The sequence below is a fragment of the Cornus florida genome, unplaced genomic scaffold (genome assembly GCF_030987335.1).
Source record: "Cornus florida cultivar Cherokee Brave unplaced genomic scaffold, ASM3098733v1 CherokeeBrave_3.0.0_Hap2_Chr05, whole genome shotgun sequence".
Classification (NCBI taxonomy): domain Eukaryota; kingdom Viridiplantae; phylum Streptophyta; class Magnoliopsida; order Cornales; family Cornaceae; genus Cornus; species Cornus florida.
In genome coordinates, this window is record NW_026775575.1 from 104,351,710 (window position 1) to 104,363,922 (window position 12,213).

The following is a 12,213-nucleotide window of genomic DNA, read 5'->3' on the forward strand; positions in this document are numbered from 1 at the left end:
TCACCATTTCCAATATTAACTTTAATCAGCCTTTTAAACATTGGTCTAAGCTGCAAAAGACTCCTCCAATTATAAGACCATTAATTTTTGTGGGATATTCAATTTCCGAAAATATCTATCCTTCACTTGATGATCAAGTAGGATTGCCCATTGGACTAGTAAAGCAATTTCATATGCAGGGAGGATCAATTAACATGTTTATTTGACCTAAAACAGTAACCCATGATATAAATAGTCTTTGCAAGAACTACTTTTAGGCTGGGATTTGGGACTGGTCTGCCGTATCCAGACTAATACCAATCCAACCCATTTCATGAATAAAATGTGACCAACAACAGGAAAACAAAAGTGGTTTGGCTAAATGTTTTTTAAGAATTGAAAATAAAAATACAATAAAAACAATCTGTTTGGTACCAAGGGCGGAGCCAGGATTGCAAAGTAAGGGGGGTTAAAAATAATTAAACTCATGTTTACTTAGTGTATCATTCATGCTCTAAATAGAGAATTCTCATGCATCAATTATTCAATTAAACCCAATAATTTACAACCTTCTAACACATTTATTGTTTGGTACGTACATTGACAATTTTAGAAAGAAAAAATATTTCTTAAATTTTTTTTCCGTAATTAAGTAATATTTTCTGAAAATTTAATTAAAAAATATATATTTTCAAAAAAATATCTTTTAATATATATATATTTTAATTTTTATGTTATTGAGAAATACTTTTTTGAGTCACAAACTAAGCAGACATCACGTTGTTAAGATTAACTCTATGATAATTTCCCTTATATATATATATATATCATTCGAGTGATTTGTCATAAATATCATCACTTATCATAAGTGATCAAATTTAGCCTTAATGATGCAAACATGAAACAACAATATAGTTTAGTCTAACAATACAATTCAGGGTAACTACTATACATATTCGTGATCTTAAATGACACTAATCATAGTCTGGTCAGCTATAGCTATTTCACTTTCTGAAAAAGTGAAAATGTAAATACATAATATAATTTTTACCCAAAAAAAAACCGACCGTATATAACTTCATGCCTTTAGTGTGAAAGAAGCTGTGTAAAGAGCCAATGCTACTATACATATTCGTGATCTTAAGTGAAAGTGTAATATTTAATATATAATATACCCAAAAAAAACTTTTAAATATAACTTCATGTCTTAATTTAGAGTGATAGAAGCTGCTGTGTAAAGAGCCAATGCCAGAAATGTGGAAATGATGGTTGTCTTTGTAGGCATCCTTCCTTTATCACTCCTCAGAACCATGGCCTCATAAATTGGCCAGCAGTTCAGAATCACAAAACCAGCTATAAACATCTGCCCAAACAGTCCCTCCAAATGTTCACTTGTGAAAACTTTTCTCAGCCCCACCAAGAACGCGATTAAATTGATTATTGCCGCCATTGCCATTGGCACGAACATAGGCGACGAGACTCCGAATTCGAAGGTCCCTTGATCGTACCTTTTACTTTGTTCATCGTCAACGACTTTGCTGGTCACATTGAATCCTTGTGTGGCAATGCCCAAGCGTTTGGTCACGTATTCCATCAATCCAAACAAGTAAGATGAGAGTCCTCTTACCAACCACATCCTCTGATCACTCCACCATCTTTTTACACTACCATTTTCTAGGACGAAGTCAAGGCAATCTTGCACGTAAGCTCCAACAAATAGAAATACATACAAGAAGAACCATGGGTCTGAGACCTGTTTCACATTATTATAGTTTTAATCAGAATATTTTTGCACAGTTTCAGAAAATTATCTATTAGTCCTACATTTAAATTCTAAAGACCAATAACACCTATGAAATTTTTTTATGACAACTGAGTCCTACTTTCAGTAATTATTTTCGTTCATAATTTCGTTAACATTGATTTTTTTTTAATTTTTTTGTTCAATGTTGCCCCTTTATAGAAATATCATTATTGTAATTTTCCTAAGAAAAATTACAAAAAAGTGGAGTTTTGGGATTCTATTTATCCAAAAATGGAGTCAAAGCAACACTTTTCAAAGTCATACACTCTGACAAAAACTTGATGTGGAAATAGAAAAATGCTATTCATTTGCCCAAACCATCCTTAGTCTTTGGGTACCGCTTTTATATACTCATATATCATTTTGGTGCAAATCAAGTAATCAAAATGATTTACACAAAAAAGTAGTACATTTGTGCACAAGAGTAGTACTTACATGCACAAATGTGGTACCTCTGTACAAGAGTGGTACTTACTTACATAAAAATGGTACCTCCCTCTAATTACAAGAATAGTACATTTGATCACAAAAGTAATACAAAAGTAATACTTATATGATAAAAGTGATATATCTGTGCACGTGATTAATACTTATATGCACATTTTTCTCATTTTCACAGTAGACTATGCTCAAAGTCCATGGCTTTGACTTTTCAGGGTAAATAGACTCCAAAAATTATACTTTTCTATAATTTTCCCATTTTCTTATATAAAAGAAAATTTCAAATAAAAATCTATACTATATTGATTATATATATATATATATATATATATATATAATTAAATTTACATAAACTTATCTATAGTTCTTGAAATCTCTTATTTCTAAAACAATAAAATATATATATATATAAAAAAAAAAAGGTGAAAAGAATTTAGTAATTCATTAATTATACACGAATACACTTCATAAAAAATATATATATAGATTTACACAAACTTATCTTTAGTTCTTGTTTTAATATTTTATTATAATTGAACATAGTTAAAAATATTTGTTAAAAGTAGTATTTTATGGTCCTTATAAACGTTGACTTATTTGCCTTTAAAACTGACAAGTAGGACTAAATAGTACTCAGATTCCTAACATAAATTCATATATAGTTACTTAATTATTTATCTAATTCTAATTTATTTATTTACTGGATATGTTCCATATTATTTGGTACCCAAGTGATCACAAAGTCCTGTCTGCCCAGGGAAAAAAAAGGGGGCAAAAAAGTCAGTTTTTGTCCGCTTGTGACATTTTGTACAAATGAGGAAAAAGAAAGTGAGAGATACCTGGGGGAAAATGCTGACTCCATTGAGTAGAGCCAATTGAGGTATGAATGCATATATGGTGATGGGAATGGACCAAATGGCCCAGAAAGCAGAGTGCGCATAGCAATGACCCATTAGAGGGCCCATGGACCGGGTACCAAAGGTGAGAGGACTGTATTTGGAGAATGCCACCTCAAGGAGGCCCACGGACCATCGCTTGTTCTGGCTCAGCACATCATTCAGGGAAATGGGTACATCGCCCAAAAATGCTGCCCTTTTTGGATCACAGAAAACAGATTTCCAGCCCTCACACTGCAGTCTATACCCTGTAAAATAGTCTTCAACCAAAGACCCATATCTGAACCCCATCTGCGCATTTTACATGTCATTGGGTCATCCATAAATTATATCTACTTTTTGAGAAATTGTATGGTCCCCGGACCATTGTTCCCAAAGAATCACTAATTGCCGTGCAATAAAAAATTTGAATAAAGCTGACATATTTCTACAAACTTGTCGGCTAGTAATTGGGGAATATTGGTCCTGGATTCCTCCTACTTGTTCTTACATATAGATACACATATATAGATATATTATGTATTTTCTAATCATCAATAAGCTTACCTTGGAACCCCAGTTGGTCTGGTGCTCATAGTTGCAACCTGCTACATGATTTGCCAGTGCCGAAATTTGTTGGGATTGGATAGGCTTGTCAATGACATGATCCGGGCTTAGCTCGGGTAATTCTGGAGTGACAAAAGATGATGGGCCTCCAAAGAAACATCGGCGAGAGAAAAAGCATCCGGTCCCCAAATGATTAGGGCCTGAAAGCCCATCCATCCCCAGAGGGTTGATTCGAAATAAACTTTTGATCTCAGAGGCATAGATATCATTCTTATTGAGACCATGAAACCGCTGAGGAAACTGAACATACCCTAATTTGGGCAAAATTGCAGGGTCTGAGAAGTAACATAGCATGCGAATGGGCGTTTGGGGATCATTGGAGTACATGTCGCAATCTAGCGTTAGTATTATTGGTGCATTGCTCATGAAAGCCGATACTCGGAGCTTCAAAATACAAAATTATATATATAAGAAACTTTTAAACGTGTATATAAATATATATGGTCACGTAACCACGTCAGACCTAATAGAACATTGAATATGAAAGAAATGGTATGGCTTGCTTACCAAGACATTAAGGGCACCAGCTTTGAAACGATGTGGAGATGCTGGACTTTTCTCTCTGGATACGTATATAAGGTTTGGCATTGAATGGCCTGTGATGTCTTTGTCTTTATAGATCTCTAACAAGACCTGATTTGCAGACCATTGCAGTGCATATAATTACCTTTAATCCAAGCAAACGTATACACAGACTCATAATTGGCTCAAACTTTCTATTTCGAAAGGAAAGTTTATACCATTTAGCTAGACTCATATCAATGAATTAAAACTTAAAAGGATGAAAACTTGGAAAAAGGTATAAGTGGTAAATGACCTGAATAACAGTGGGATGATGTTGACGAGTGAAACCGTTTGTCCATTTGTTGAAAGCCTGGTGTTCTTGTTCACTGTTGATGTACTCATCCCCAACCTTCCCGCTCTCAACAACACTCTCTACCCTTGCCTTCATGTTTTCGTACATCATCTGTAATATGCATCATCAATATCTAGAGTTAATGGTCAATTAAGCTCATCACTATAACTATCTAATTTAATTAGTCCCACACTAGTAAACCTTTGAAACAAATATAAATGTATAAAATTAATTAATAATTTCAAAACAATCAATTTAGAAGTTGATATTGCCGGTCAAATGGGCCGGTGTCATAAGCAACTCTAGATGTGTTTATATATACATAATATATATATTGTCTTAATTGCCTAAATAAATAAATAAATCAAACAACATATCCTAAATTTTGTGCAACATTTCAATGGAAAAGTGTAATGATCACATTGGCTGTTATGAGTTCTCAGAAATGGATTTTTTAGTTGAAAAATTACAATTTACTTTCAAATCGGAACAACCCACTTAGCAATTTCTAAGAAATAAAAATGGATGATTGTTAAAAAGTGAAAAATATGGGTTAATTGCATTAAATCCCCTGAGCTTTTATTTCTCTCTCAAAAAGCTCCCTGAATTGTAATCTCAGATACACCCTTATGGACCTCATCATCCTACTACCATCCTTTGCCTTCAAAACCTGCCTGCAACTTCTAATGATCATATATACTTACCAAAACAGTGACTCTGAGTCACTATTACCAACACATGATACTTCATCTGTCTCAAATGTCATGTGAGTCACAGTTATTATGCAACGAGGGAGTATATAATAGCCGCCAACCTATACCCAGACAAATTCACCAGCGCCACCGTCACCGGCACCGACCATGAAAACGATTAGGAAATCTCCCAAAGACCTGATTTAAAATCAATCAAAATTAAATCTAAGAATACCCCACTGATTCAAGCCCTCGTGGGAGCTGAGAAAGTGGTGGAAACCACCAACGTCCCCATCGCAGGGTAGAAAAAAACACCGCCGGAGACCGTAAGCCGACGGCGGTGGTGGAAGTTTTTTCCCCTGTTTTTGGGTCTCCCTCTCTCCCTCTCTATACTCAACACGTTCCTCACCTTCCCCAATCAAAGCTCTCTCTCATCTCCTGAGATCCGGATTCGCCCACCATCGCCTGAATCAACAGAGGCAGCTTCAGCTCTTGTCCGGCCTCCATCATCGCCGCTCAACAGCTATGGCAGCTTCGGTATCTCCGACAACCCACTTCTCCGTCGGTGAGTAAAGAGATAGAGAGCGGCGAGAGACAGCAGGAAAAAATAAAAATAATTAAAGAAGCCAATAACATTCCTCGTGGAGAGAAAAAGCTGAAGAGAAAGAAAGCTTGGGAGAAGGAAATAGTTGAAGAAGCCGTGTTTGGCTTATAAAACCTTCTCTTTTTGGGCTAGATGTCGCTTCTCTATTGGTTCAACAACGTTTAAAAAGTAATTGTAAACGTTTCATAGTTTAATGCGACAAATTGATAGTTCAGTAACCTTTCAAAAAAAAAAAAATGATAGTTAAGGAGGTTATTTTTAATTCACAGGGTTTAATGTAATTAACGGTGAAATGCTTTTAAAAAGTTCAGTATCACGTAAAAAACCTCACAAAAATATATACATTCCCCTTCAAACAAAAATAAAAAGAGTTAATTTGAATGACACTCTCTTAAATTTAGTCAAATATTACACTTAAATATTTTTTAAAAATAACTATCACTTAGATTTATTTTTATTTTTGGTCATAGTCTCAGTTAAAAATATAAAAAAGATAATTTTGTACTTAATTTTTAAATCTCATTTATTTTTAAATACCAAATTACTTAAATGACCATTATACCCTCATTGACACTCCCTCAGAAAGTGCTCATTGCCGCAACAAGACCACCACCCACAAGCCCTCCGTAGTCGTCGACGACTACTGGAAGGTGGCCGGAGCCATCATGGATGGAGGACTGGTGCATGTCGAGAGTCACTTTAACTTTAGATTATTTCAGCAAAAAGAGGAGGATGTTCAGTCTATGGCCGAATCTAGAGGGTTTGTGCAACGTTGTTAGAGAAGATGATTTAATGGGTTGTGAACTTGTGATAAAGTGCTTCGCAGTTACAATATAATAATTTAATAAACGACTGAGATGGAGGGAAGAAAAGGGAGCTGATTCGCTGCTTCGCGGTGCAAAGTAAACAATTGAGATTAACGGCCAGGATAAAGTTAGCCATAGGCAACGCTAAGGTGTTGCACACGAGCATCAGCAACCATGCACCCACGATGTGGAGCTCGCCCTATGCTTTATACATGTATGAAGTATTATATTATGGATAATGTTTAGCTATTTACTGATGAGTAAGGTAAAGCTACTCACCCCTATATAGTCTAATAATAAAATAACACATCACATTAAAAAATAAAACAATCCACACCTAAAAACACTATATACGAAAGCAGAAAAATGTGTGAATTATCTTACTATTAAAGGTGATGTGTTATTTTGTTATTGAACCTCATAAAGGTGAGTAGCTTCACCCTATTCACTGGTGAGTAGTTAAGTATTGCCCTTATATATATATATATATATATATATATATATATATATATATAACATAAGAAATAATAAAGATATATAATATAATTTGTAAGTTAATAAAATATTTAGGGATATTTTAGTCTTTTTATCTAATTATTTAAGTTAAAGATATTAAGTCATTTTACATTGTGTTAGAACGGTGCAAGTAACGGTGCAAGTGTGAATAAAAAATGGAACAAAAGTTTGTGATATTTTGGTTAAACCTTAAAGGGTGTCAAATATTAACCCAAATAAAAAATATCAAGAGATAAAAGGAACATAAAATTTTCAAGGTAAAAATGTGAAACTTTTGACAATTTCATAAATAATTATAACCCAAATCTCAGTAAAAATTTAAAATACTTGAGTAACAATATCAAATTTGCAAGTTTGAGCATATATTTATGAAGTACCACCATAAAAGGACCAATCATAATTGCCATGAAAGTAAAAAAATTAGATAAAAAAGTTGACACATTTATTTTCTTAGCAGACTGTGATTAGTCGGACAATAACCTTCGAACTTATAATAAAAAAATTACTTGACAAGGATAGGTATTACTATTTACCTTGATATTTTCAGTCTCACTGTACCTAGAGTGGTTGGATCTGAAATAAGCATCTGGACACCTCTCTACAATTTTGTTTTCCCTACAGAAGGGTAACCAGTGGCTTCCAAATTTAGCAGCCTCCATAAAAGCAAAGAGAGTCAACTCGGAACCTCCATCGTCGGATACATAGACCGAGAGCTTCTCAGTAGGGTAGTCATAAGCCATGACCGATAAGGCCGTGTTCACAACACTCATGGGTGGCTCTTTATACGGATCTGCAGTACATATAAACACGTCCATCGCCCGAAAATCTTTCTCCGTCGTGACTTTGTGTAGGTTTTCCAGGAACTCTTGACGATAGATGGGTCGCATGCGATGAGATTGAGTGGTGGACCACATGAACCCTAGAAGAATATTGGAGATGAACATCGAGAGGGAGATGAAGAAGGAGACTAGGGTGGTGAAGTGGAAAAGTGAGAGCGCATGGTGAGAAAGCAGAGCAAATATGGCACACGTGTAAACTGCTGCGAACAAGCGGTTTGTGTAAGTGCGACAGGAGAGCTTGAACGTGTGAAGGGGGTCCTTGGTGGTGGTGGTAGTACCCTTCATTTCTGTGCTGCTCTTTCACAGGGATGATGGAAGGGTTAGTAGGTCAATACTTATAAGCATGTGAAATGATAACACGTGTGAAAGTCATATAGAACAATACACGTGAGTAGCTCCCATAGGTATTATTTAGATATTCCATCCTTTTTTTTTTAGTGGTATTAGAATAAGGATGTAGATTGAAACATTATAAAAAATATAAAAATAAAAACTTCTGGTTTTCAAATGCAAAATGATTTGGAGTGCAACAAATACCACTATTTTTTGTTTTAGATTTTCAAATCATTCATGCTGGTCAACGATAGGCTTATCACATTAGCGGTCCCACTACAGAACTTCTTATCACCACGACTCTTTGTTTTTTCTTTTTAATTTTAATATTTGTCTGATTATCACATTGGTGCATTGAAAAAAAATGAGGAAAGGAAAAGAAAGAAAAGGGGATGGAAGGTAATTAAAAAATTATGTTTAGCATAACTAATTGAAAAGAAATGGAAGGGAATGGATGGTTTTGATAGGATAACACAATGCATAAACATAAAATTTTTTATCCTCAATCCCAAAAATTGGAGGAAATGGAAAAAAGGGGACTGAGAGACTTGACTGATGCCAAATTTACCCTTACACAAAATCAAGATTACACTTGATTTTAGGATTTAGTTTGCAAAACAAGAATAATTGATTGGTTGATTTAGAAAAAAAAAAAAAAAAAAATTAAAACAAAACCCATGCATACAGGTTAGCAATTACAGAGAAAGGGGGGCAAGCTTGAGAGTTGAGAGACAGAACGGCTGAAGCTTGCAAACGGCGAACTCGAACTGGAATAGCAGGCGATGGAAAGTGAAAGATAAGAGTTTTGATTTTTTGAACAATCTGAAATGATAAGTCGATATGGGTTTTAATATAGGTAATAAATAGGTTTTGAACTTTTGATTCTTGTAGACAGATAGATAAACTGAAATATATGAGCTTCTGATTCTTGTAGATTTTGTAGTTTGCAGTTGCACAGAGAAAGAGTGTGTGTACAAGTTCAAAGTTGAGAACGAGAATAGAAATGGAGGCAACTGGGGAGGCTAAAATGAAATGCCTTAAAAATATTATTTTTATATTATAGAATTAAATTTATAAATTTATTTTTTAAAATATAAAATGGTATAATAGTAAATTTATTAAAATAGTTTATTTTCCTTTCTTTTCCCAAATATGATTATTATGTTTTCTTTTCTTTTCCTTCATTAATCAACCAAACACAATGGGGGTTAAAATTATCATTCCCTTTCCTTCCTTTTCTTTTCCCTCATAACGTATATTATCCTTTCTCTCCTTTCCCACCCTACCAAACATAGCCTAAGGGACTTCCTAACACCACTCTTGTCAAAGTAAAAGCCGTTTGAGGTATAATGATGTACCAGCTTCTAATTACACTTGGCAAGTGAAGATGTTCCTGTCACATCTCGAATTCTTTAACAAAATTATCAATTTATTCAACTCAAAATACATCAAAATACATCCAGGATTACAAAAAAATGCACTCTTTTATACAAAGTCAATTTCTTGAAATATATACAAAATTCTACAATTAAATAAAATAAATCATCCATGCCAATTCTTCAGCCTAAGCCCGAATCTAGCAATCCCCGTCCATCTTCGGTACTTGAAACTGGAAGGTGGTAAGACTGAAAGCCTTAGTAGGAAAAACCATAACAAGAATTTCATGGAGGTTTAACAAAACAACTTCACAAAATATACATATTCATGTGAGTATATAAACCAAATAAATATGCATTTCATGAAAACATTTAATAAAAACATTGAAGCAAAACCTCCCCATGCCACTTAAGGTATAGAGAACCCTACACTGAAAAAGATTAATTGCCCACTGGATCATCAACCTTCAAGCTCCGGCCTCCTCTGCAACCTCAGCTCTCACACACTGTCATTTCTCTCAACTCACTCTGTATCATTTCTCAAAACTCCCTCTGTTTTCACATATAAACCAAGTCATAAACACCCACTTTAAAGGCAATTCCACCGACCTAAAAAAAACTCAGCCAACAAACCCCACACCACATAATAAAGCCACGTAATGGAAAAGCAAAACAAGAAAAAAAGTTGGCCAAAAATATCAATTGGGTCCCACCATCATTTCTTCTTTTTTCTCCCACCTTCTACTACCTTCTCCAACTTTCCATTAATAACCTAATAATTAATATTATCAAATCACACCATAAAACAAGTCAAAGTGGGACCCGCAATACATCATTCCATTTCCAATTCCTTACCCACTTCGGTTGAACTTGTCTTTCCTCTTCCACTTCCCAGCCTACTATATATATATATATACAATGTAACAAACCAATTTCAAACTCATTATCCATCTCTAGTGGGACCCGCACTAAAGTTATTACAACCTTACTTTTCTTTCATCAGATCAGCCCAAGTGAATAAACCAAATTCACTACATAAATGACATCAAGTGGCGGACCCCACAAGAACTCATTACCGTTCCTTTATCCTATTTTTCCTTTCAGACAAAACATAGATATAAAAATAACTACTACATTTTTTTTAAAATAATAATAATAAATTAAAATCTAGAAAAAAAAATTGGGTTATCACAATCTCCACCACTTAAAAAGAATTTCGTCCCCGAAATTCAGATCCAACAGTCTTCGCGTACTCGAAAACACTAATAACCACAAAACTAAATCCAAAAATCCTTAATCCAGGCGATGTGAGATACAATGATATGTAGGACGTTGTGGTAGCTGACATCATTAGTCACCTGCCCATACACTCCGTAACCGTTGTGGTAGCTAGTCGATGCGTCACCCGCCCACCCACTAAAAAAAAAAAACAACAAATCTAGGCTACCTGCCCAACCACACCAACTAATTAACCATCCCAGTCGCTGCCGGTGAACGCCATTCACCCACACACACCCGGCTACGAGTGGTAACTCACCAGTGCTACACACTCGCCCACTCACACCCGGCTACATCATCACTACACTCACACTTCTGGGTGGGTACAAACTCTGATACCATTTTGTCACGATCCAAAAATTTTACTAAAATCATCGATTTATACAAATCCAAATACATCAAAATACACCCAAGATCACAAAAAAATGCATTCTTTTATACAAAGTCAATTTCTTCAAATATATACAAAATTCTCCAATTAAATAAAATAAATCCTCCACGCCAACTCTTCAGCTTAAACCCGAATCTAGCAATCTCCGTCCATCTTCGGTACCTAAAACTGGAGGGTGATGAGACTGAAAATCTCAGTAGGAAAAACCATAACAATAATTTCATGGAGGTTTAACAAAACAACTTCACAAAATATACATATTCATGTGAGTATATAAACCAAATAAATATGCATTTCATGAAAACATTTAATAAAAACATTGAAGCAAAACTTCCCCATGCCATTTAAGGTATAGAGAACAATACACTGAAAAAGATTAATTGCCTACTGGATCATCAACCTTCAAGCTCCGGCCTCCTCTGCAACCTCGGCTCTCACACATTGTCATCTTTCTCAACTCACTCTGTATCTTTTCTCAAAACTCCCTCTGTTTTCGCATACAAACCAAGTCATAAACACTCATTTTAAAGGCAATTCCACCACTTTAAAGGCAATTCCACCGACCTAAAAAAAACTCAGCCAACAAACCCCACACCATCATTTCCATCACATAGTAAAGCCACGTGATGGAAAACCAAAACAAGAAGAAAAGTTGGCCAAAAATATCAATTGGGTCCCGCCATCATTTCTTCTTTTTTCTCCCACCTTCTACTACCTTCTCCAACTTTTCATTAATAACCTAATAATTAATATTATCAAATCACACCATAAAACAAGTCAAAGTGGGACCCGCAAT

At 34.9% G+C, this 12,213-nt stretch overlaps 1 protein-coding gene across 2 annotated transcripts; it reads right to left on the reverse strand.

Annotated features, from left to right (window-relative positions):
* Positions 1–1,124: 1,124 nt before the first annotated feature.
* Positions 1,125–8,360, reverse strand: LOC132308186 (cellulose synthase-like protein G3). Of its 2 annotated transcripts, none has more exons than XM_059806205.1 (6): positions 7,734–8,360; positions 4,544–4,693; positions 4,234–4,359; positions 3,667–4,110; positions 3,064–3,411; positions 1,125–1,732 (listed from the first exon to the last, which is right to left on the reverse strand). In XM_059806205.1, exons 1-6 carry the CDS (start codon positions 8,322–8,324, stop codon positions 1,187–1,189), a joined length of 2,205 nt encoding a protein of 734 aa, XP_059662188.1. In that variant the 5' UTR covers positions 8,325–8,360; the 3' UTR covers positions 1,125–1,186. The 2 variants fall into 2 exon arrangements, with proteins under 2 accessions (XP_059662188.1, XP_059662189.1); XM_059806206.1 differs by lacking the exon at positions 1,125–1,732 and adding an exon at positions 1,899–2,973.
* Between the last annotated feature and the right edge of the window lie 3,853 nt (positions 8,361–12,213).